The 27,119-nt window shown below is 44.4% G+C and overlaps 1 protein-coding gene across 1 annotated transcript in view; it reads left to right on the top strand.

Moving 5' to 3' along the window:
- The window catches only part of LOC122791496 (PIH1 domain-containing protein 1-like), a 213,096-nt gene that overhangs the window by 173,345 nt on the left and 12,632 nt on the right, over nt 1–27,119 (top strand). Inside the window, exon 4 of the mRNA XM_044059238.1 lies at nt 21,004–21,186. Coding sequence (XP_043915173.1) covers nt 21,004–21,186 — 183 coding nt within the window. The remainder of the gene's footprint in view (nt 1–21,003; nt 21,187–27,119) is intronic.

Below are 27,119 nucleotides of genomic sequence, written 5' to 3'. Positions count from 1 at the left end.
TTCTACAGATGAAAAGGCTTCCTGTGTGATCTTGTGAAGTTCAGGTATAGTTGGGGCTGAGCAGATGAGGGTGGAGTCATCTGCATACTGTATAAGATAAGCATGCTTGGTGGCTTTGAATAGATCATTGGTGAAGAGTTAGAATAGTAGGGAACCAAGGATGGAGCCTTGGGGAACACAGAGTGTTACAGGAAGTCGAGGAGATAGGTCATTATGCCAGACAACTGATTGTTGGTGGCCAGTTAGATAGCTGTGAAACCAATCAGTAGCTGATTGGGAAAAGGATAGGTTAGTGAGAACAGAGATTAGTAGTTTGTGTGAGACCATGTCAAAAAGCCTTGGATAGATCCAGAAATATAGCGGAGGAGAATAGGCCATTATTTTTATGATGGATAGCATTAGTGAAAGAGAGCAAGACGGTAGTAGTGCTGTGGTATGGCCTGAAGCCATGCTGGGTACTGGAAGAGGAGGTTATTAGCTAAGAGGTAGTCTAAGACTTGAGAATGGATGCATTCCTCAAGTATCGTGGAAAGTGGAGAAAGGAGGGGGATGGGGCAGTAATTGGAAAGTTCAGTGGAGGAGCCACCTTTATGGAGGGGAATTATGTGGGATTTTTTTCCACAGTGTAGGGACATAGCTTGCTAATAAGGACTGATTGATTAAGACAGAGACCGGATAAGCTAGGGCTTCTGCTGCTATTTTTAGGTTTTCTGAGAGAAGATTGTCATCTGCAAGTTTTGTAGGCTTAAGTTTCAGTAGAAGTTTTTTTATATAGGAGGTAGGCACTGATGAACAAGAAAAGACTGTGGGCAGAGTATTTGGTTTTGATGTAGGGAGGGTGGGTAGAGGGTTGTGTTGTTTAGTCAAAGACAGAATGGTTTCAGTGAATTGTTTATTGAATGAGTCAGCAATACTGATGGAGGAAGGGGGAGTGCCTACTTTACCTGGGTGGAGAATGGAGTTTATTATGGACCAGAACTGCTTAGGGTTGTGATGGGAGGAGTTTAGGGCAGACTGATAATATTGGGTTTTATCTTCTTTTTATTTGCCTTTTGACCTTGTTGCGCAACTAAAGGAATAACCTTCTAAAGCGGGGGGGGGGGGGGTTGTTAAGTGCCAGTGCTCCCAGGCCTTATCTCTGATTTTCATTAGTGCCCTGGTACTTTTTTGTAGCCAAGGGGAGTACTGTGCTTTGATTCTGGCATTTCTTATGGGGGCATGTGTATTTAGAATGTTTAGGAAGGTGCTATTGAAGAAGTGGACGACTTCATCCAGATTGAGGTACTTTAGTGGTGTCCAATCACATTTTCGAAGGAATGAGATAAAGGAGAGAGGGTTGAAGTTTACCCTATTTCAGATTTGCTTATAGATAATGGGTTTAGCTCAATTTAAATGGTGTCTCAGAAGGAATGTTGGAGTGTGGTCACTGAGGCTTTCTGGTAAACAGCCAACTAAGTATGAGTGAGGGTCTTTATTGACTAATATCCAGTCAAGAGTAGTATGTTTGTTAGAGTTTTTATTTGTCCGGGTAGGTGACTGTATTAGCTGAGAGAAACCATGAAGGTTTAGGTGCTGGGCTGGATGATTGTTACTACAAGATAGCCAGTTGATATTAAAATCACCTAGGATTACGGTTTACTGGGGCAGGGAATGGTTAGCCCAGTTCAGGAGGTTTTCCAGGGATGGGGTGTTTTGGCCAGGAGGGAAGTAGCATCCTATGATGTTGTTTGTTTTATTTGGGTTTAGTTTGAGGTTGGCATATAGAATTTCTTAATTTCCAATGTGGGGGGCAGATGTGTTTAGGATCTGGATGTTAAGGTGGTGTTTAAACATTAGAGCCACACCACCCCCTTTCTTGGATTGTCTATTTATTCAAAGAATGTTATAACCCGTTGGGAGTTTTTTCTCACTTTTGAGGTTTGAGTCAAGTTTCAGTCAGGCTGAGAATATCAGGAGAGTATAAGGCTATGTTGGCATTTAGGTCATGGGTTTTATTAGTTACACTTTTGATATTTACACACATGAACAGGAGGTCAGATGGGTTTTTGTTGGATGTTAGTTGTGAGAAGAAGCAGCTATTAGGCAGATTTTTAGGTGAGGAGCTGGTAAAGGTAGGACCAGGGTTAGGGTGGATATTATCACTTGGGGCTAATTTAGATAGTGCAGTAAACATAAGTTTTGTAAATCTGGTAATTAACCTGTTATACTTAAGGTGATATATTTGTTTGAATGTAACAGGTGACTGGTAGTATGGTGAGTGTATTGTGATAGAGATTGTGATGGTATGACAAGTGTAATTAGTAGGTGGGTGATGGATAGAAGCGAGACTAAGGGTGCAGTGATATTGTTCCACAATTCCCATTTTTTCTATGTAGTTTGCTCTGTCCATTTTCTGTAGATCCAAATTCCAGTTGTTTTATCTCTGTTACTATATTCACTGCTTCTAGTAAAGTTAGTCTAGACTGTGATTTCCATTTTCTAGTAATTGCTTTTTTGGCAGCCACCATAATTAGACTCAGCAATGCTTTATTATGTCTAGGCAATTCCGATTCTGTATCGGAGCTCAAAACTTAATCTCCCCAGTTAATCCATTCCACTCATCCAGCATCTCCGACAGAGCGGTTCGCTGGGAATCCCTAATGTCAGCCAGCTCATTATATTTCCAAACAATATTTTCTCAGACACTTCTTTTTTGCTTGTCACCTCCAACATTTGCCATCCACCTGAGGAAAAATTCTTTGGAGTCTACTTGGGGTATAAAATACCTGTGTAAACACTTCCAGGCAAATATCCTAAATCTTCTAGACTTGTTGCATATTTGGGAGGTATACATATGTCCCCCATTGTCTGTTTGTGAATTGTTTATCCAGTCTCTCTTCCCAATTCTTCCTAACCTCTTCTGATTGATTGTTATACTTATCATGCAATATTTTATATGCTCTGCTAATTATTCCTTTTTTAATGGCAGCTTCTGCTCTAGATTCTATTAAAAACTGTACCAGCGCTGGTCTTTCATTTGGCTCCCCCCCCCCCATTTCTTTCTCTTTGCCTATACTCTGATCTCAATCCTTGATAGGAAGGCAGTCTCTAACCTGTACTCCAAATAAATTCTTGGCCTCTTCCCATTCTATTACATTTCCCTTTCTAGTTATTTGCTCCCAATACCTTGGTTCATTTGCCAGTTTTCTTCAATAAATTCCAGCCCCCTCTTGTCTATTATCTGTATCCCTAACCACAGTCATCCGTATTGGCAGAATCTCTCTTCTCCATTCTCGTGCTGGTTTAGTTCTTTACTCCCTGCTATTTTATGAATATAATACTCTGTATCATTTTGTTGTTTTCCATGAGTCTGCATCCAAAATCCCAATCTCTCCTTATTTCCCTCTGTATCCTCATCATCATTCCTTTCCAATTAGAATTATAGTTTTCTGCCTGTGCTGTGTATTAGAGCCTTAACTGTGTTGCTCTAAAATACTCCCTCAAATTGTGTTAAAGCTCATCTTTCAGCTATTTCTGCTTCTCCTCCTCTGTCTCTTCCTTTGACCTTTAGGTTTGAGGCCAAGCAATTTCTTAAAGGAGTCCTTCATATCAGGCCTCCTAGGAAACCTATTCCTCCTTCCTGGAACCTTAATTTTGTTCTTTTAAAATTGATTCAGGCTCCTTTTGAGCCTGCGGATTTAGCTTCCTTGCAGTATTGTACATGGAAGACTGTTCTTCTTTTGGCTCTTACTAAGAGAGTTTGTGAGCTTTAGGCCCTTATGGCTGTTGCTCCCTTTTTAGTTTTTCATAAGGACAGGGTGTTTCTTCATACTTATCCTTCTTTTATGCCTAAGGTAGTAAATTAATTCATAGGTTCATAGATTGGTACTAGGCTATTGGCCCTAGGACCTATACAAGTCTAGCCATAACAATTCCCTGGCTATTTCTTCCCACAGTATTTACTTTCCTGGACCCCTATCTAGCAGGGTGACTGACGTGATCCCTGGGGTGAATTTCCTATCTCCAATCCAATCATCAAGGTTCCTTTTGAAGAGGACCAAAGAGGCACTCTGCTTGACATGTATGGGCAGTCTCTTCCAGAGTCTGGGGAGTCTCTGGGTCAAGAACCTATACCTCCAGCATGCTTTATTCATTGTGATGACAAGGTTTAGATCCCTGGAGTGTGTGTCTCTGAGGGATTGGGATTTCTTTAAGTGTAGCATGTCCAACAGCTCCGGGTTTGACATAGCCTTGTATGCTAAGCAGAGTGTACTGCCACCTATGTGGTAATTCACGGGTACATGTTTTTTCCCAAAGGGGATAGCTATATATTTCTTGGCATTGAGCTTGAGCCCATGGCTCTGGCAGCAAATATCTGATGTTAAGTTGTCCAATCTCGCCGTCGTTCTTGCTGGATGGGTTCAGAGCCGATCCTCTGCTCTGACTCGGACACTTTCTATAGCTTGAGAGCGCTTTACTGGCTCAAGGCTACCCCTTATTCCAGAATGTCCAGTGTCAACTACCCAGATCTTGTTTGCCACTTCAGCTGTGAGGTTGCGTCAATACTGGCTCAGGCTTAGTATAACTTTTTTCTCTGTTTAAAGTAAAATAATTTACTTGAAAAGTTAGTATTTTTTTGTCACTGTTTATAGTAGTTTGTAAGTTTATTTAGTCATAGACTCCTTATCTGGTCCTTTGCCGTGTTTTTGTGCTGTGTTGGCCATCGCCCCTTATTCGCTAGGCCTTCTGTTTTTCCCTGAACTCGTTTAACATAGAGAGTCCCCCCCCCCCCCTTAAGGACAGCCGTTTAAGTTAGAGGCTCTCCTTTAAGGTTTTTATCAATGTAATTTTTATTATTGTAGTGTGTCATTTTGTGTGGTACTTCCTTCTTTTTTTCTTAGAATATCCAAGGAAGTTAAAACCTCAGGGCTTAAAAAGTGCGACTCATGCTGTCAGAAGATGTCCCTGACAGATGGGCACACTGGTTGTGTATATTGCTTGGGGGCTCTGCACCTGCAGGACTCTTGCTCTATTTGTCATGCTTGCTTGTGCTCTATTGTCCAAGGGTCCTACAGGAGCAGAAAAACAAGCTAATCCGCAATGGGTTGTTGAAACAGAATTCTCTGGCTAAAGCATCTTAGCCAATGAAATCTTTGAAGTCAGTCAAGCTGTCGGCTCCATGTTCGGAACCGACCTGTGAGCTTGACAGACAAGTGTGTCGGTGCCCTCTAGCACAGACAAGACTACTCCTCCATCGGTGCCCTCTAGCACAGACAAGACTACTCCTCCATCGGCTCCCACTGTTACCTCGGACCCATCTCGGAGCCAAAAACGAGCTAGGTCTCCTTCATTGGAGCCGATTCGCTCGGTGCCACAATCACCCTTACTTCAGAGCAAAGCCAGTCATCGCTCATCTCCCCACTCCTCTCGATCTTTGAGGTTATCGGATCAGGACGTGGAGAGAGTGGTCAGTAGGTTGCTGAAGTCACAGGCCCTTACAAAATTGCTTTTGAGCCCGCCTCAACAGGCTTCGGCTCCATCCGCTTCGATATAGATTCCTCCTCCGACTATGCTTAGTTCAGAGCAGGAGTCCATGGACGTTCCAATAGCGAGTTCCTTCGGCTCAGATGTTGGCTCCGATTACCTTGGTTCTTCCTTCCATCGAGGTATCTAGGCGCCGAAGCTCTCTCATTGGCTCCAAGGGGGGAAGTGGCATCAGACCCTTGGCAAACCCCGCTTTCCCTCTTGGAGCATCGGCTCAGTTGAGCTCTGCTCCCACATCTGCTTCGGAGCCATCGCCCTCGGCACAGAGTGAGATTCCTGGCTGCTTTCATCAGTGACCTTCTCCCTAGTTCCCTGAACTATCTTTCCCAATTTACTAGACTTCAGAGGGATCTCCTAAAAGAGCTTGGAGATACCCTACAAAGATCCCCCAGCTGAGGGAGCTTCAGCCAAGGTAGCTACCCAGCTGGCAACTTTAAATTCAGTAGTCAAGTCCTCCATGAGGCTTATTTCATACTCAGTCAATGGAGCGAGCAGAGCTGCAGGAACAGGAGTTGCTCTTGGGATACATTATTGGCTGTGTCGGTTTGCGGAACCTTTCAGAGCGTCCTTCACCAATACCACGTTTGATGGCTCCTCTCTCTTTGGGCGTCAGATGAAAGACATGCTTACCAGGTGGCAGCAGGAAGGCAAGACACTCTCTGATGTGAGAGTCCGTTTTTCCACTCCTACCAGACCATACCCAAAGGGTCAGAAGGGTGGAAAGATGTGGTTTTGAAAATCCCAGGGACCCTTGCCTGACGCACGTGGTGATTTTTCCCCCAGGGGCAGAGGGGGAAACCATAACAATGGCAGACGCCGCCCTCATGACAGAGGGGGTCCACAAAATCAGGGTGACAGAGATGCATTCTCTTCCAAACCCTATCAACATCCCTGAAGGGATGCCCAACTGCTCAACTCTGGAGGCAGTCGGGGAAGGCTTTCATTGTACCCAATCGCCTAGCAAAATATTACAAAAGACAAATGGGTACTATCCATTATATCCGGACGTTACAAAATTCCCTTCCATCAACCCCCTCTCATTTAAAAAAATCCATCCCAGATGTTCCACCCAATCTATGGGATCAGGCAGTCACAGAAGTTTCAAGACTGCTAGAAAAAAGAGCCATCCAGGAAGTCCCCGCAGACCAAGTAGGATCCGGAACTTACTCAACATTCTTTTTAGTGCCCAAAAAGACAGGGGACTGGAGACCAATTCTGGATCTCAGCAGATTAAACAAAGCTGTACAAAAAGAAAAGTTCCGGATGTTAACACTGCAGTCCATTCTCCCCTTTCTGGATCAGGACAATTGGATGTGCTCAATAGATCTTCAGGACACGTACTATCATATAAAAATGAACAGACGGTCCAGGAGATTTCTACGCTTCCGGCTAGGGGCCAATCATTACCAATTCAGAGCTCTGCCCTTTGGTCTCACCACAGCCCCCAGGGTGTTCACCAAATGCATGGCAGTAGTTACGGCTCACCTGAGACGTCTAGGATTCCAGGTGTTTCCTTATCTAGATGACTGGCTCCTCACTGCTACCACCAGGCAACAACTTATAGAGGCACGAGATTACACCATCACATCCTGTGCTCAACTAGGCATCACAATAAACTCCAAAAAATCTGCCTTGTTGCCCTGTCAATCTATTACATACATAGGATCAGAGCTAGACACAAGAAAAATAATTGTAAAATTGCCAATTGCCTCAAAGAGTTTCCATTATTCGACAACAGGTGTCACTTCTCCTGAGGAGCAGAAGAATTCAAGTCAAATATGTCCTTCAAGCTCTAGGGTCCATGGCAGCAGCCATTCGTCTAGTTCCCATAGCACGCTTTCACATGGGAATCCTTCAGTGGTTTCTTTTCACACAGTGGTCCTTCCAGGAATTACCCATGTCTCACATGATTCTAATTACGGAATCTTGCAAAAGACACCTTTCCTGGTGGATGGTCTCCTCACTATTGACTCAGAGCAGACCTTTCATGGAATCCCATCTGGTTGCCACAGTGACCACAGACACTTCCCTGATAGGGTGGGGGGCGTTATCTAGGGAAGACAGTTCAAGGCACATGGCAACCTCACGAGTACCACTTGCACATCAACGCCCTGGAGATGAGAGCGGTGCTCCTAGCATTGCAAGCTCTTCAAGACTCTCTCCCTGCAGGGACTATTGCAATACAGACGGGACAACATGTCAGTGGTTTGGTACATCAACAAACAGGGCGGAACCTGGTCTTACTCCTTGTGCCGAGAGGCCCTCAGACTGTGGCAGTGGGTGATTTCCTCCAAATGTTTTCTGACAGCAACGCATATCCCTGGGAAATCCAATGTTAATAGCGGACAAGCTCAGTAGGGCTATCCTTATGCCACATGAGTTGTCTCTGAAACAGGAAATTGTGGATCTTATTTTCCGCAAATGCGGCCAGCCTTGCTGCGATCTCTTTGCCTCTCCCCTCAACAACAAATGCAACAGCTACTTCTCCCTTGTTCCTCCTCCAGGTCAGACACCCAGGGATGCTCTAGTCCACAATTGGCCTCAGGGGCTCCTTTATGCATTAACCCCCCTTTCCCCTAATTCCAAAAGTCATTCAGAAAGCAAAATCGTTGGGTTGCAAGATGATCTCATTGTCTCCTATTGGCCTCGACAGATTTGGTTTCCGTTCCTTCAGCCTCACGTTCTAGCACAGCCTTGGGTTCTGGACCCATTGCCGGACCTCTTGATTCATCAGTCAGGCGGGTTACACCAATCCCTCCACTCTCTCAAGCTCACAGCTTGGTTACTCCACTTCCAATCTTAGCCAGGCTCCCCAATATTTCCCCAGCAGTGTGTGATATTAATGTTTCCTCCCATAAGACAACTACAAGGAAAGTTTATGCTAGCAAATGGAAAAGATTCTCTTACTGGGCAGAATCCAGGAATTTAGATCCTTTTACAGCTCTAGTACACAAAATTTTGGATTTCTTAGCAGAACTGTTTCAATATGGGGCAGCTGCTGCTGCCATCAGAATACAACTAGCTGCCATTTCAAATTTTCACATCAGAGTTTTTAACTGAAGCATAATGTCTGTCAAACTCTGTAAGGCCTTCATGAGTGGTACATCTCTACTTAGACCCCCAGTGAGAGAGCCTCTTCCACCTTGGGATCTCAATTTGGTTCTGGTCTCCTTGATACTGCCACCCTTTGAACCAGGAGCATCATGTTCTTTGAAATTTCTGTCTTGGAAAACTCTTCCTAGTTGCTATTACTTCTACCAGACGTGTTTCAGAACTCCATGCCCTATCTGTTTGCCCTCCATACCTGTTTTTTCACAAAGACAGAGTTTCTCTGAGAACCAACCCATCTTTTCTACATAAAGTTTGTTCAGAACACAATTTGAATGTATCCATTGAATTTCCTGTCTTTTTCCCTAATCATTCCAACAAGGCAGAATACAGATTACACCAACTGGATGTGGATAGACAACTACGTTTTTATCTTCATAGAACTAAAGAGCGGAGAAAATCAGATCAGTTGTTCCTTTCATTTGCTAACAAAAAAAAGGCCTTCCAGTTTCTAAAGTAACCTTATCAAAATGTTTATCAGACACCTTTGCCTATACTTACCATTTGCGACCAAAAGATCTTCCAGCAAGACCCAAAGGTCATTCAACCAGGTCATTAGCTACTTCGGTAGCTTTTCAATCTAGATTGCCCATAGATTCAATATGTGCAGCAGCTACTTGGGCAGATCCTCATACACTTATTTCTCATTACAAAGTAGATGTGGTCTCCCGGGGCAGGGCTTCCTTTGGTTCCACGGTCCTGAAGAGTCTGTTCCAATGAGCCACCCAGGACTGAGGTGCTAGGGACGCTGTCCCATCCAGCAAGAACGAAGGCGAGATTGGACAACTTAACATAAAGAAGTTATGTACCTACCATAACGTTCCATGTTAGTTGTCCTTCATCTTGCCTCCCTCCCTCCTTCCCCCCTTCCTCGAGGATTGAGAGGAGTTTTTCAATGGTTTCACTAGTTAACTTGTTTTGTTCTTAGTTGCTTCCCAAGCAAACCATGACAATTTACTGTATATCCAGGTCTAATAATAATGGATTGTCTTCTATGATTGTCTAGTGTGAGCTATCTCAAACGAGATCTGGGTTGCTGACGCTGGGCATTCTGGGATTAAGGGGTAGTCACGAGCCAGTAAAGAGCTCTCGAGCTATAGAAAGTGGCTTAGTCGGAGACGATCCCCATCCAGCAAGAAGGAAGGCGAGATGAAGGACAACTAACATGGAACGATATGGTAGATACATAATTTCTTTTTTCTGTAAGGCCCTTTTGTAGAATATCCACATCATTTGGAGATTCAATAATGGCTCCCAGTTTGCAGTCATCTGCGAACTTTGTTAGCCAGAGTCCCTTAGTGTTGGCCTGTACTTCAGAGAATTAGATGCCAAACAAGAACGGTCCCAGGACAGAACCCTGAGGTACTCCACTTGTCTGTAGCTGGATTTGGAGTCGGCTACTTTTACAGTGTGGGTTCTGTCAGTAAGCCAGTTGGCAACCCATCGAGTGACGTAGGGATTAATGCCCATCTTAGTAAGTTTATCTATGATTCCAGAGTGATGGATGGTGTCAAAGGCCTTGGCGAGATCCAGATAGGGTGTATGGACCATCTTACCCTTGTCCACGGCTCTGGAGACTGATTCAAAGAAGTCAGTCACATTCAGGAGACAAGATCGGCCCTTTATGAACCCAAACTACATGGGGTCCAGTGTTTGAAGGTTGCCAATGTTTTTGTTTATAAGTTCATGATAATACGTTCCATGGCCTTGCAGATCAGGCTCGTCAGACTGATGGGACAGTATTTCCCAGGATCCAAGGTGGATTTCCCCTTGTTCATAGGTTGGTACTAGGCTATCGGCCATAGGGCCTATGCAAGCCTAGCCATAACAATTCCCTGGATATTTCTTCCCACAATATTTACTTCTCTGGATCTCTGTCTAGCAGGGCGACTGACATGATCCCCGGGGTGAATTTCCTATCTCCCATCCAATCATCAAGGTTCCTTTTGAAGAGGGCCAATGAGGCACTCTGCTTGCCATGTATGGGCAGTCTATTCCAGAGTATGGGGAGTGTCTGGGTCAGGAACCTATCCCTCCAGCATGTTTTGTTCATTGTGATGACAAGGTTTATATCCCTGGAGCGTGTGGCTCTGAGGGATTGAGATTTCTTTAAGTGGAGCATGTCCAACAGCTCAGGGTTTGACATGGCCTTGTATGTAAAGCAGAGATCGCCTCTGAGTAGACGATATGCCACAGAGTATAGCTGGAGTTTTTCGGTCACCATATGGCATCTGCTTTAGGCCTGTGATTCTTTTAGTGAGGTATTTCTGTGGCCCTTCCAGCTGTTGCAGATGTCTTGTGAGGTACATACCAAATGGGGCATTATACTCTATAATGGGTCTGAGGGATGAGTACAGTGGGACAATGACCTCCTTTTTTCTGGATGAAAAGCGCTTAGTGATGAGGTGTGCCACATAGAAGGATTTTCTGACTGCTGTGGCGATGTGGTTATCGAAAGTGAGACCACTGTCCACCTGTGTCCCTAAGTCTCTCATCACATTTTCGATGTTTAGTGTCCTGCCACCTATGTGGTAATTCATGGGTGCACGTTTTTTTCCAAAGGGGATAACTATACATTTCTTGGCATTAAGCTTGAGCCCATGGCTCTGGCACCAGGCATCTGTTTCTCTAAGGCCCTTTTGTAGAATATCCACATCATTTGGAATTCAATAATGTCTCCCGGTTTGCAGTCATCTGCGAACTTTGTTAGCCAGAGTCCCTTAGTGTTGGCCTGTACTTCAGAGAAGTAGATGCCAAACAAAAGTGGTCTCAGGACTGAACCTTGAGGTACTCCACTTGTCACTTGTCTGGCGCTGGATTTGGAGTCGGCTGCCTTTACAGTCTGGGTTCTGTCAGTAAGCCAGTTGGCAACCCATCGAGTGACGTAGGGATGTATGCCCAGCTTAGTAAGTTTATCTATGATTCCATAGTGTGGGATGGTGTCGAAGACCTTGGCAAGGTCCAGATAGGCTGTGTGGACTGCCTTACGCTCGTCCACAGCTCTGGAGACTGATTCGAAGAAGTCAGTCAGATTCAGGAGACGAGATCGGCCCTTCACAAACCCAAACTGGGTTGGGTCCAGTATTTGAAGGTTGCCAGTGTCTTTGTTTATAAGTTCCATGATAATGCGTTCCATGCCCTTGCAGATCAGGCTTGTCAGACTGATGGGACGGTAGTTCCCGGGATCCAAGGCGGATCCTCCCTTTTGGAGCAGGATAACTGTAACTGTGCGCCACTCACTGGGCACGAAGCCTGAGGTGAGGCTATGATTAAACATGACACTTAGGTGAGGTGCCAGTTCACTTTGTAGTTCATGTAGTACACAGCCTGGGATGTCATCTGGTCCCATGGATGCTGTATTCTTAGCTTTGAAGAGTGCGGTTTCTACCTGTGTGGCCATGATTACCGGAATGTGGCAATCTTTCAGTATCGGTATTCACCTATTAATTTGCTCACATTTTTTCCTTCTCCACAGTCTGCTACTGAGAAGGTTCTTCACATCTTGGGTTTGCAAGGACATATCTGGTTTTATTTGGGTAAGATTGGAGCTATTCACAAGTCAGAGCAATACTTTTTCATCCCTTTTAATGCTCTACAAGAAAGCTTTTCTGTTTTGTGCGTATCATTTTACATAAACATCCAAAGCAATAGTATCTGATGATTCATAGGTTCATAGGTTGATACTAGGCTATCTGCCCTAGGGCATTTATAAGCCTAGCCAGAGTGTGTTTGGCTTTCGCCACCCTTTTAGATTAGTTGACTGTGCCTCTGTATAGTAGGTCACAGAAGATAACCCTTTTAAGGTTAGTTTACTGTGCCTCTGTCTAGTAGGGACACATAAGAGATACCAGGGGTCAACCTACGATCTCCCATCCACTCGTCAAGATCCCTCTTGAAGAGGGTCATTGAGGGGCTCTGCCTAACATGGATTGGGATTTTGTTCCAGAGTGAGGGGAGCCTCTGGGATATGAATCTGTCCCTCCAGCATGTCCTATTTATTTCTGTGCTGAGGTTTAAGTCCCTGGAGCATGTGGCTCTAAGGGATTTGGATTTCCTGAGGTGGAGCATGTCCATTAATTCTGGTTTGGACATGGCTTTATACGTCGGGCACAGATCGCCTCTGAGTAGGCGGTAAGGAATTGAGTAGAGCTGGAGTTTCTTTAGCCTAACTGCGTAGGGCATCTGTTTGGGTTCCTTGATCCTCTTGGTGAGGTATTTTTGGGGTCTTTCCAGTTGCTGCAGGTGTTGGGTAAGGTGCATCCCAAATGGGACATTGTATTCAATTATGGGCCTGATGAGTGATGCACAATGACCACGTCTCTTGATCTAGATGTGAACCCTTTTGTGATAAGGTGGGCTATATAGAAGGTCTTTCTAACCACTTTGGCAATGTGATTGTCAAAGGAGAGATTGCTATCTACTTGGGTCCCCAAATCCCTAATTACTTCTTCCGTACTTAATGGATTACCACCTATGTGGTAGTTTGTGGGCACTTTTCCCAAAGGGGATGACTATGCACTTTTTGGCATTTAGCTTTAGGCCATGGCTCTGGCACCAGTTATCCGTCTCTGTGAGACCCTTTTGGAGGATGCTTGTGTCAGTCGGCGGGTCGATTATGGCACCCAGTTTGCAGTCATCTGCGAACTTGGTCAGCCATAGTCCTCCCGTGTTAGCCTGTACCTCAGAGAAATATATACCGAACAAGAGAGGTCCCAGGACTGAGCCTTGCGGGACGCCACTTGTAACTGGTTTAGAGTCTGACATGGCACCTGCAATTCTGACCATGTGGGTTCTATCCCTGAGCCAGTTTGCAACCCATCTTGTGACATAGGGGTTGATATTTAAACTGGTGAGCTTATTTATCATGCCCGAGTGGGGTATTGTGTCGAAGGCTTTTGCGAGGTCCAGGTAGGCTGTGTGGACTACCTTCCCTTTATTTATGGCCTTGGTGACTGTTTCAAAGAAGTCGACCAGGTACAAGAGGCAAGATCTGCCCTTAACAAAGCCGAATTGGGTAGGATCCAGTGTTTGGAGGTTCCCAATGTCTTTGTTTATGAGTTCCATGATGATACGCTCCATAGCTTTGCAGACCAGGCTAGTCAGGCTTATAGGGCGATAGTTTCCGGGGTCTGTTGTGGCACCGCCTTTGTGGAGTGGGACCACTGTTGCTGTGCGCCATTCCTTGGGTACATATCCTGTAGTAAGGCTGAGATTGAACAGTGACTTTATGTGAGGGTTCAGTTCTTGGAGCTCGTGTAAGATGCAGCCCGGGGCACCGTCCGGTCCCATTGATGCAGTGTTTTTCGCTTTGGGGAGGGCAGCTCTCAACTGTGCATCTGTGATGTCAGGGAGGCTACACTCTGTTGGGATAGACATTTGCTGTTTTGTGGGGGGGAGGGGGGGAGAAGTTTGCACTGAACCTGTCTGCCAGGATGTTGGCAATGTCTGTGGGTTCAGTGTATTTTTTGTCATTTTTCACTAACTCTGAGCATATCTGGGAGTTGCCACCCAGGTTCCTGACATAACTAAAGAAGGCCTTGTGATTATCTTTAGCGTCTTGTGCAATTTTTCTTTCGAAGCTGGCCTTAGATGATTTTATGAGGGATCGTAGTTTCTTGTTAGTACTGATCAGAGATGCCTTCCCTTTTTGGGATTTTACTCTATCATGTAGTAGCTTCCTCCTTCTGTTGTATAGCTTATTTATGGCTGGGGTCCACCAGACAGGTCTCCTGCCTTTGGAGGAGCAAGTCTTGGTTTTATTTGGGATTGCACGATCCATGCATTCCTGTAAGTGTCCATAGAATGCTTTTGTAAAGGATTCTGCGGTTTGAGCCGTATTTTCCACTGGCCCGGGACTTTGAAGGATTCCACTTCGGTTTTGAGAAGTGTGAAGTTTGCTTTTGAGAAGTTTTTCACCATGGTTTCCTTGGCTGGGGATGAGGACGGGATATGGATGTCCAGTGAGATTAATTTATGGTCAGATCTTACCAATGAGGGCTATACCTCTGGTATGGAACATAGAGTCCCATGTTGGTGGTGATCAGGTCCAATATGTTTTCCCCTCTTGTGGGAGTGGTGACCAGTTGTTCCATAGCATTTGAGTTTATAAATTCTTGGAACCGTTGGGCGAGGGTGTTAGGGCTTGAGTAGTGCTCCCAGTCTATGTGTGGGTAGTTGAAGTCACCCAATATGATGGTGTTTGGAGAGACCTTCATATTCTCCAGTGATGTCCTTCAAGGATGCATCTGCAGTCCTTACAAATGGGTTGTCCTGTCGTCAGGCAGCCCTTCGGTCGGCCGGATTCCAAAATCTGGGTCTGGCCTCGGCTGGTGTCGCACTTCACCCGACGTCATAGCTGCAGTTCTTCGGGTATAAAGGCATCAGCCGACGCCATTTTCCTCAGTCTTTCTTGCCGTGGCCGAAGCAGAAGCTGTTCGCAAGTGCCGGTCGGTCAGAACCAGAGATTACTACTACCGAATACTACTTCGAAGACTTCTAAAAAGCTAAGTACCCCGTTGGGGACTCTTTCTTGCCTCAGCCGATGTCAGAAAAAGTGAATAATTGTTTAACTTGTGGGAAACAAATACCTCATAAAGATTTCCACTCTTACTGCTTACCTTGTTTAGGCCCAGACCACGATGTCGCAGTTTGTCTAGCCTGTGCTTCTTTTAACTGACGGACGCTTATACGTCGGTCGGAATTTGCTGAGCAGTTTTTTGGCACTGATTTTGCTTATATTATGCCGTCGGATCCTCCGACTTCACAAATATCCAAAAAACGCAAGGAAAAGGACCGACACTCGCGGTCCGCGGTTTCGGCCGAAACCGCGGTTAAGCCAACCGCGAGTGTCTCGGTTTCGGCTGAAACCGAGCAAGCGGTTCTTCCTTCAGCCGAAAACATGCCTTCTACCGAGGCCTCTTCAAACCTGGTGGAATCGGCTTCTGAAATCCAACCTGTGGTTGCGGTTTTTCAGGAATTATCTGACACTATTCCCTTGGATATCTCTACTCCTGCACGTGGAGCTGCTAGGCCTCCTGCAGCCATGTCCATTAAGGCCTTTGCCAGGGCTAAAGCAGCTAAAGCTACAAAAACTGTGCCTGGTAAGACCCCCTCTCACAGGCCCAGCTCCAGTTCCCAAATGCTTTCCTTGGCAGAGGATCTTATTTCTTTAATCCGGGGATCCCAACCTCATCCAGACAGGGCCTCTCATCCACCTCCAGAGAAGAGGCCTAGAGCAGAGCCCCCTGAGCCAGTGTCCACAGATGATTCCTCTGATTCAGATAATACAGACCCTCCAGAGGCTCCTTATTCCCCTTACGAAGACTCTGATGCTGAAGAGTCCATCCCTTCTGCCTCTCCACCTGAGGAATTTTCCTTTGGGGAAACCTTGCATGCTATGAGGGAACAATTTCAGTGACAGGGCCAAGATTTTTCAGACTCCAGGAAAAGGCTTAGAACCTTTTTGCATTTACCACAACATAGGCCTTTAGCCATACCTCCAGTTCTTTCTGTTGTAGATAATGCATTTAATGATGCTTGTACTGCTCCTGATTCATTACCTCCGGCCCCTGCTAAGCCCGATAGGTACTACAGGGTCCCGGACACACATCACCATTTATACAAGGCTCCTTTTGCAGATCCCGAGACTATCTCCCAGGGGCCTAAGGCTGTAGCAACTACCTCTGCTAAAAATCCCCTCCCCTCTGAAAGGGAATCCAGGTCCTTAGAGAGATGGGGTAAAAAAGTTTACACTTCTGCTACTCTGTCAGCTGGGGCCTTGAACTGTCAATTTCATATGATCCAATATCAAGAATTTATGCTTGACCAGTTAACTAAAAAACTGTCCTCTGATGAACCTTTTGATAAGAAGTATGTTCAGGAAATGGTACATAACATTCAGCAAGTTAGTAACCATTCTTTAAAATGCGGCTATGATGCACTGGAGGCTTCCTTTAGATCAGCCATGACTGGTACAGTTATCAGAAGGCATGCATGGTTGAAAGAGCAGGCCTTACCGGACCATGTCAAAACAAAACTGTTAGATGCTCCCATGGACAAGGCCAATTTATTTGGTTCTCCTGCACAACAGGTACTGAAGAAGATGGAGGAGAAGGCAAAATCTGTACAAACAGTGAAAGATTTCTTACAGGTCCAACCTCCGAGGTTTAGCAGGAATTGGCCCTCCAAAACTTGGTCCTTTCCAGACTCCTCTAAAGCACAGAGAGGCAGGAATAGGCGATCAAGAGGCAGAAACCAATCCAGGGTGCCTACAGGGGCGCCAGTGGCAGGGTAACAACCAGCGAGGCACAGACACAGCCACCACCACTGCAACAGGACAATCACAGTGACTTGGCTCTGGCACCGCCTACCAGGGAACAACTAGAAGCACCCTTAGGCGGAAAGCTAGCCTTATTCTCAATAAACTGGCATTGCATCACAAGAGACAAGTGGATTTTACAGACAATAGACCAAGGTTACAGGTTCCACTTACATACTCTACCAGGGAAGAGAGGAATGCCAAACCTACCGCCAAATCAAAAGACAGAAGCTCTAAAACAAATATCTCAATTATTAAAGATGAGAGCTGTGGAAAAGGTACCATCTATGGAGCAAGGAAAGGGATTTTACTCCAGACTCTTCCTGGTACCAAGAAAAGAGAACAAATGGAGGCCTATTCTCGACCTGTCCGCTTTAAACACATTCCTCATTGTTCCAAAATTCAAAATGCTGACTCTACAGCAGCTTCTTCCCATGCTGGGCAAGGAGTCTTGGCTGGTAACTCTAGATCTCAAGGAGGCATACCTGCACGTCCCCATACGACCAAATTGCAGAAGATACCTCAGATTTCTTGCAGGATCAGAGCATTATCAATTCTCAGCATTGCCAAGTCATCCAATATGATGGTGTTTGGAGAGACCTTCATATTCTCCAGTGTTCTCAGGAAAGCCGAATGGGGTTCCTGAGTTTGGGAGGGTGGGCTGTAGCAGGCTACAAACTGAAAAGCAGTTTTGCCCACTGTTAGTTGCACATGGATGGTCTCCGATGCTTCGTGCAGTGCCACTAACCTGGAGGTGTGGGTATCTTTGAATATGGATACTCCCCCTCCTTTTGTGGTTCGGTCCGAGTTTTGGGGCCGGAAAGCATGGTATGAGGTATAACCTGGTAGTGCTGGGGTGCTCTCGGGAGCCTTGAACCAGGTTTCTGTTACTGCACAGATATCTATATTCTCCACACTGAGGAGAGCCTCGAGTGCGTGCATCTTGAGGTTTAGACTTCTGGCGTTGAGCAGCATTACCCTTAGTTTCTTTTTCCTTGTGTTGTCTATGGAGGTGGGTTTGTCTTTTGAGCCTTGCCTAAAAAAGGCACTATAGGGGTGGCAAGAGCCTTAGCCAGTATTCGAAAGCCCAGGGGTGACCGGTGCAAGCCGTCCCTAGCGAAGCAACGTGGCTTGTCGAACATGTCATCCCAGGCTGACAGACACTGGATCCCCTTTGAATGATACCAATACTTTAGCCAATTGTTAAAATTGATCATTTTGTCTTTATACTGTGGCATCATTCTTGGTGAGGGTAAGATGCTACTCAAGGTCAGGGTCATACCGGCCTGGGCTACATGATCAGAGAGCTCCTCTATGTCTCTTTTCCTGTAGTCCAGGGAGGTACATCTCCGGTCATTCACACCAGCATGGACAATGACGGAGTCATATTTTTACTTGCTTTGGAGTGACCCGAGTGCTTGTGTTATCTGGCGGATCCTGGCACCCAACAGGCAGCTTACAGTGACCTTCTCCTTGTTCAGCCTGGTGAGTGGGACGTCAGTGTGTCTGACAAATAGAGTCACCTATTACAAGTGTATTAGGTGTGTTGTTTAGCCTTAAGGGCTGTGACTGTGTGGCACACTGACCTTGGGAACTATGTGATACGTGGGTATTGTTGTGGGGTAGCGGTTGCTTGGAAGTCTGCTTTGGAGGTCTCTGTTGCTTGGGCAGATTTTTATTTAGAGCCTCTGAGTATGTTTTTGTGTGTTTGTGTTTGGTTTGCTGTTGCGATAGGTCTATGTGAGACTGGATTTGTGGTGTGTGTGGTTACCTTCTCCTCCTGACTGACTGCTCCAGTACTGGGTTGAGAGAGCTCAGCCTCCAGTTTGCTATATAGTTGCATCTCTTACATATATTTGAGCTTGTTGGGAGGAGGAGAGGGTGGTCTGTGTACATAAGGCAGTTGTAACATTGCCTCAAGATTCCCAGATTCACCAGCTGGACTGGAGAGTAAACCCGAAACTGACCTTTGGACATGCCAGACTAGTATAAGGAACTACTTTTTGACTGATCAAAAAGGACCAAAAGGGAGCCAAGTACTTAAAGGGAGTATAAGAGGGTGTAGTACTTTAGTTTATTAGTGCTTACTTAAAAGATTACTTATAAGAGCAACTGCAGGGCTTTAGAATGAAAATAGAGTGCTTACTTTGAGATTTAGTACAGTTCTAAGGGAAAAGGTCAAGAGCAGACTTTGTGGAGCCGGGAATAGTTTAAACCCGTTTAAACGGCACTGCCCGATGCTGCGCTATGCGCAAAATCGTGCAAAACCACGCAAATGCTGGTTTTAAAGCAGGGAAACTGAAAGAGATAGGAATTGACCCAAAACGGCCAATAAGCTACTAGTTTCAGGGCTGAGACCACTCCTCCAGGGACAGATAGGCTGCTCAAAGCTCCCCACTCTCACTGGTGAACAGAGAAGGTTCCTCCTATCCAAGTAAGGATATGGGCAACACAGGAAACTATACCACAGTCCGGAATTCAGCAAAACCTGAAATCTGGACTAATCTATTTCAGCAAAGGTGGGAAAAGAGAATTTTTTTTTTTTGTTTTGTTTTGTTTTTTTTTTTCAGGAATCAGCAGAAAAACACACAGAAAACACTGTAAATGCTATAAACAGGCTAGCGCACTTTAGTGTGTTGCCTACAACAGTTATACAATACAACTTAAATTGATATAAAACAAGTGCAAAAACTGTAAAAAGCAGAAGGCAAATGCAATTTAAACTTTTTAAAGCACAGATCAGTTAGAAGTCCGCTTTTTAGGCCAAAAGGCAGTCAGAGCAAAAAAACAGAAAAAAATACTTAAATCTGGAAAAGTCTCTCTTGGGTCTCTCTGTTGCCTGTATCACTCTGTAGGACACCACGAGGAGCTGTGCGGAGTTGTATACAATAACAAACTTTTTAAATCACAGATTCGCTAAAAAAGCTGGCGTTTTAGGCGGAATTAGTTAAGACAGCAAAAAAAGCAGAAAACTGTTACTTAATCACTCCAAAGTCACTCTTTTGTCTCTCTGCTGCTGTAGACTCTGCAGATAAAAAAAAGCTTGAAAATCACATAGAAAACTACATTGCCTCAGGAGTGCTAAGGAGGGTAAAATAGATGAAATGTTATTTAATTTTTTTAAGGTGTTAATGTTTGTTCATTTATATATTTATTTGGATTTGTTTACTGGAAAGTCTGACTAGTGCTATACAATACCACCTTTTTAGCAGAGGCTTGGGGGGGGGAGTCACTCCACAAAAACAATACAGTAACAGTACAGTACAAATATTTGTTTGTGTTATATATAAAAAATAAAGAAAAAGTCATAAACAGTGTTCGTGTGAAAAGAATAAGTAGAAAAAATAATGCAATAAGGTAAGATATATGGTGTGTGTATGAAATAGAGAGAGAAATATAATGAACAGAAAAATGTTGTGGGGTAACGATTGGATGGCAGACAGTACTTTGGGTGAGTGGAGAGAGAGTAAATGAAAATGGACAAGATTTATAAACCCTGCAAAACCCCGTGTAGAAGTATTTATTAAATGTAAAGGATTAATGAAGAAAAAGTGGGAATTTGAGCAAGAGGTTTATACGCACAACAGTAAAGTGTATACAAATATTTACAAACTTTTCTGCAATTACTGCAGAAGGAGATAAACACAGAGCAGGAATAAAATTAAGCAATTGTTAGTCTGGAAATGTCATGGGAGTGAGATGAAAATTTCATGTCTCCCCAGCCTTCCACCCACTCTTGTCCTTGCATCTGGCGAATTTTCTGGTATAATTTTCACTTTCAGTAAGAAAAAGAATGAGTAGATAGCAATTTTTGAATTCTCTTACTACTGATATCAACCCCTTTAATATGTATGGCAGCATAACCGGCTTAGTAGTTTTTACTTTGAACTTTGCTGTAAAGACTAAAAAAACATCAGTGCTTTGGTAGAAATGGTTATGAAAACATTTTAAAATTATTGTGGAAAGCAGTTTGCTGGCTTTGTTTTTTGATGAACTAATTGTAGTAGTGTAATTAACCTGTGCTTTGGTTTCCTTTGCCTTTTCACTTTATCCAGGATTTTGTGTCAAAACAAAGACTGCAGATGACAAGATATTTATAAACATTTGTAAGTCTGATCAAATCCCATCACCTCCTGACATCTCTGAAGAAGAGCTGATTGAAATCCTTGAATCAGATGAACCATCAAGTTACCGAATTCCCATGAGCCTTGGAGAGCCACATGCTGAAATTGACAACAGTAAGTGTCTCAGCACTATCTCTGGATGTATTTTCTTCGTCATGTGAACACTTTTATGGCATATCAAAATAAGGCAATAAATAGGAAGGGGGGAATAGGAAAGGAAGACAGTGGAACTGAAAAGGAATATGAGTCTTGTTCAGGTATATTGATTATTGGTTGACGTGTCTTTTTAGTTCAGTCGTAAATGTATTTTGCTACTGTGTAGTTAATCTTTACATTTTGATTAGCATAACCTATGTATACCTATTTTATATACCTCTATGAAAACACAGCCAAATGCTGGATGCGCCCTTTCTTTAAAGAGTCATGAACTTGTAAGCTTAATAATGACACTTTTATTTTTGGACCAGTATCAGATATTTACAAGACATGTTGAGTGATAACTTTTAATATACGATTTCCTCCATCTTTTTCTCTCCATGAATTTATAGCGTATTGGTAGTGACCTTCTGAGAGCATAGTCATCTGATTTCAAACTTTTATAAACCATGGCTGTGGTGACTCTTTTGGCTGTTTCATGACAGGGGAATCCAAGGCATGCAAACTGTGTTAAAGGTATTTCCCTCAGAGTTTTAAGTTTTTTCACATTTTGTCTATTTCAAGTGTTGTTTGCTGTTTTTGGCAGTGAATAAGCAGAATTTTGCTTGTTCATTTAAGAATAGTTGGAGTATAATTCCTTATCCAAAGAAAATAGTTAAAGGCAGATGTCTGGCATTCCAGTCTGACTTCCAAGCTTTTGCAGACACCCTCAATGACCAAAACAGCTCCTCCAGTCTCCCATATTTTGGGCCGGTATACAGCTTAAAAGGAGGACCTGCTTGAGTCATCTCAGTTAAATTTTTCCACAAGGAGTATTTAATCATCAGTCTGCCTGTCGAATTCCAGGAAGCAGTGTGTGTCCATTTACTGTCTGGTATGAACAGGTCTGTCTTCAGTAACAACAGAACTAATGCTCCTAAAAACAGAGGTGGCTAACTTCATGGCACCCATGCAAATGGAGAATAGTTGTATGACCGCCGAATCATACACCAATGTACTGTACAAACACGTACACAAATGCATGGATCTCGCCATAACCAATAGAACCACGACGTTCGCCTCCAAAAAAAGTAAGCCAATCTAGTGGTCCCCTGCCATAAACAAACTCTACAACAGAAGGAGGAAACTTATGTGGAATAAGGTGAAGTCTCAACACTAGAAAAACTCCCTTAGCCTCAACAAAAAGCTGAGATCGCTCATCAAATTCTGTAAAGCTAGCTATGAAAACAGAATTACAGCAGATAGTAAAGACAACCACAAGTTATGTAAAGAATTTCCTTGGCAATGCCCAGATTTGCTCTGAGCTACTGCACAATGGCACCTCCCATACTGAGCCAAGAGATATTGCGAATATACTGGCCGATATTCATTACCAACTTTACTCCCCCCAAAGGACTAATCACAATACCAGTAGATTGCCAGGCACCCAGTATTACTGCTGCACAGGTTAAAACAGCACTGTTCAAGGCTAAGAATACAGCTTCCATGGGACCTGACAATATCCCTGGCTGTGTTCTACATGAACTACAAAGTGAACTGGCACCTCACCTGTGTGCCCTGTTCAGTCACAGCCTCACCTCAGGCTTTGTCCCTACTGAATGGCGCACTGCTACAGTCATCCCTCTCCACAAAACTGATGACGAGGCCTCTTCTAGGCCGGTCGCCGGTTCTCAGCTAGGTGCCTATGCAGCCCCTGACGACCGCTTCAGTAGAACCACAGACCACCTCTGACTCCCACGTGGAGCTGGCTGGGCCTTCGGACGCTCCTGAAATTCAACTTACCGAGCTTAATCCTACAGAGAGAACCGAAGTAGCTGAACAATCCACCGCTTCAGAGGGTGTTTTCAGACCTACCCAGTTAACAATTAAACTCTCTGTTAAGTCTAAGCTTCCCTTAAAAGCAAAGAAACAGACTCTGCAATCTCCAGGGAAGGTCTCCATGCCTAAGAAACAAATGCTAAAAATGGCCGAAGACCTAATCACCCTGATCAGAGGGTCCCAACCCCCTCCAGATAAAAGGCCCAGACAAGAAGCAGACTGTGAATCTTCAGACCAGGTGTCCATTTCCTCTGACTCATCCTCAGATATAGGGTATTCCTTACCCCCTTATTTAAACCCTGATTCCTTACCACCTGCCCCAGTTAATCCAGATAGATATTACAGAGTCCCTGACTCTCACAAATTTCTATACAAAAGCCCTGTTGCTGACCCTGAAACTATTTCTCAGGCACCCAAAGGGATTAAGGCCTCATCAGCTAAAAACCCAGTCTCCTCTGACAGAGATTCCAGAGCATTAGACAGATGGGGCAAGAAAGTTTATACATCTGCAACCTTAGCCATGAGAGCCTTGACTTGCCAGTTTCACATGCTAAAATATCAGCAATTTTTAATGTCTCAGTTGAAACAAAAGATGCTTCCAGATTCAGATCCTCCTAATTTGAAAGAAATGCAGGATTTATTGCATGCAGCTGAACAAGTGGGAAAACATACTTTGCAATGTGGTTTTGATTCCTTAGAGGCCTCCTGTAGAGCAGCAGTTACAGGCTCTGTCATTAGAAGGCATGCTTGGTTAAAAGAACATACGCTACCAGATCATGTTAAGGCCAAATTACTGGATGCACCTTTGCAACGGGATGTGTTGTTTGGAGTTAAGGCAGAGGAGGTATTAAAAAAGATGGAAGATAAGGCAAAATCTATGCAAACGGTCAAAGATTTCTTACAGGTTCAACCTCCTCGTTTTAGCAGAAATTGGCCAACAAAAAATTGGTCCTTTCCAGTCTCAGCAGACTTCAAAGGGGCAGATATAGACATCCAAGAAGTAGAGGTCAGACACAAGGCCCTTACAGACCTCGACAGTGGGGTGCACCAGGCCAGAAAGAAGGGGAAGACAGACCTCAACTTTATAAAAAACAGTCTCAATGACTTCCCACTACAGCTGCCAAACAGCTCTCTCTTGGCAGCCCCCTTAGGAGGAAAACTGGCTCTTTTCTACCACAATTGGCATTGCATCACCAAAGACAAATGGTTTCTCAACATCATATCTCAAGGTTACAGGTTCCACTTCCACACTTTTCCAAGGTTAAAGGGAATGCCAAACCTGCCACCAAATCAATGGGCAGAGGCTCAAAAACAAATTACAGCACTCATGGACATGAGAGCTATTCAAAAGGTACCACCACTAGAGCAAGGACAAGGATTTTACTCAAGACTCTTTCTGGTTCCCAGAAAGGACAAAGCCTGGAGACCCATTCTGGACCTTTCTTCTCTGAACACTTACCTGGATATTCCGAAATTCAAAATGTTGACACTACAGCAACTTCTTCCCATGCTGGGAAAGAAAGCTTGGCTCGTGACTTTGGACCTCAAAGAGGCATACCTGCATGTCCCTATCAGACAAAACTGCAGAAGATACCTCAGATTTCTAGCAGGTTCAATACACTATCAATTCTCTGCACTGCTCTTTGGCTTATTTACTGCGCCCAGGGTCTTCACAAAGTGCCTGGCACCAGTAATTGCATTTTGCAGGCAAAAAGGAATTCAAATTTACCCATACCTGGATGACTGCCTAATCCAAGCAGAGAGCAAGGACATTCTTCTAAAGCATCTGGCGTACGTAAAAAACTTAAATTGCCTAGGGTACACAGTAAACGAAAAGAAATCAAAACTAGTTCCCTCACAACAGATAATATTATTGGGTGCCAGCTTAAACACAACGGCCCAGATGGCTTTTATCTCATGCCAGACAAGCAAAGACAGCTGACTCCGTATTTTCTTTTAATGGCAACAAAAGACCCACTCTCTGCAAGAAAAATTCTGCAGGCCTTGGGCTACATGGCATCTTGCATACTACTAATTCCATATGCCAGACTGCATATGAGGAAACTACAATGGTACCTAAAGAGTGGATGGTCTCAACACTGTCAAAGTTTGGAAACCGTTATACCACTAATTCCTTGCCTACAACAGGAGTTTCAATGGTGGGCTCAAGCTTGTCACCTCAACAAGGGACAGCCTTTTACTCAACCCACAGCCAGGCAGACACTGACAACAGATGCATTGGATTACGCCTGGGGAGCACACATGGCAGGAAAATGTATTCAGGGCAAGTGGCCCGCAGAACAAAGACATCTCCACATCAATCAAAAAGAGATGCTAGCTGTACAAAATGCAATTATATTTTTCAAGGACCTGCTACATCCAGGACAACTACTACTAAAGACAGACACCACCACAGTTATGTGGTACATAAACAAGCAAGGGGGGCACACACTCCTACCCCTTCTGCAGACGAGCCATGAACTTGTGGAACACAGCTTTAAAATACCAAGTTCATCTGCAGGTACAATTCCTGCCAGGAGAGAAAAATACACTGGCAGACGACCCAAGCAGAAACATCATGGATCCTCACGAATGGCAATTGAGTCCACAAATATTCAGAATGATAGCACAAAAATGGGGGAAACCAGACATAGATCTGTTTGCAACCCCAATGAACTGCCAACTACAGAAATTCTGCACAAGGAGCTACCATCGACAAGCATGGAAAGTGGACGCCCTCTCATTCAGCTGGAAAAACTACAAGTATACGCTTTCCCTCCTTTACCTCTCCTGCCAAAGGTACTCATAAAAACCAGGCAGGAAGAGCCAAAGATGATCCTGATTGCACCAGACTGGCCACACCAGCACTGGTACCCAATCTTAAAGAACTTAGCACAAGAACCACCCTGGATTTTGCCTCAAATCCCACAGCTGCTGACACAACACAACAATCAGATACTTCACAGCCAGCTAAAGACTTAAATCTAGCTGCATGGAAAATCTCTTAACCAAGCAAGCATTGCCTCTCTCTAAAGCTGTTATGGATGTCATTCTGAAGGCCAGAAGGCCTAGCACCAGGAAAGCCTACTTGGATAAATGGAAGTGATTCTGTGCCTGGAACCAAGTACACAGCCTTGACCTTCTTGTACCAAACATTCCTCAGGTACTTCAGTACTTAACTGAGATGCTGGACAAGGACCTCTCCTTCTCATCCATCAAGATTCATGCCTCAGCCATTTCTGCTCATTACATTACCTTTGCTCAAACAGTACCTCAGAGGGGCTAAAAATGAGACCGCCCCGTAGAGCTCCTACACCAACTTGGGACCTCAACTTTGTTTTGGAAAAATTGACTTTACCTCCTTTTGAGCCAGCTAACACAGCAGATTTAAAATACATCTCTTGGAAGACTGCTCTGCTACTGGCAATAACATCAGCAAGAAGAGTTTCAGAATTACAGGCATTAATGGCAGTGGCACCTTTCCTCGTCTTCCACCAGGACAGGGTGTCTTTAAGAACTAACCCTACGTTTATGCCAAAGGTAGTATCAAGTGTGGCTCTAAACCAAACTATACACTTGCCAACTTTTTATCCAAAACCACAGAACAAAGGGGAGAGACTACTACTTTCCTTGGACATTCACAGACAGTTACGCTTCTACTTGGACAAAACCAAAGCTTTCAGAAAATCTGAGCAATTATTGGTAGCATACGCTGCAGGAGCACAGGGAAAAGCCATTTCAAAGCAGACTATTTCAAAATTGATAGCTCACTGTATACGTTTTTGCTATACCCACCATGGGAAACCTGTACCTAGCAGCATTAGATCTCATTCCACCAGGGCAACAGCCACTTCAACTGCCTACCAAGGATATTTTAGAAGCAGCAACATGGAGTTCTGTCCACACCTTCACCAAACATTACCATTTGCCTTTATATTCCATATCCAGAGCTGGCTTTGCCACTGCTGTGCTGCAGGGCCTTATAGCCACCCCTAATGCCTTATAGATCCATCCTCCCTACCTCAGCTTTGGGATTCCACCCAAGTGTAATGACTGCAGCAGTGTAACACGAT

This window comes from Protopterus annectens, chromosome 17.part0 (genome assembly GCF_019279795.1).
Source record: "Protopterus annectens isolate FY-2018-M chromosome 17.part0, PAN1.0, whole genome shotgun sequence".
Classification (NCBI taxonomy): Eukaryota; Metazoa; Chordata; order Ceratodontiformes; family Protopteridae; genus Protopterus; species Protopterus annectens.
This window is presented reverse-complemented; position numbering and strand designations above follow the sequence as displayed.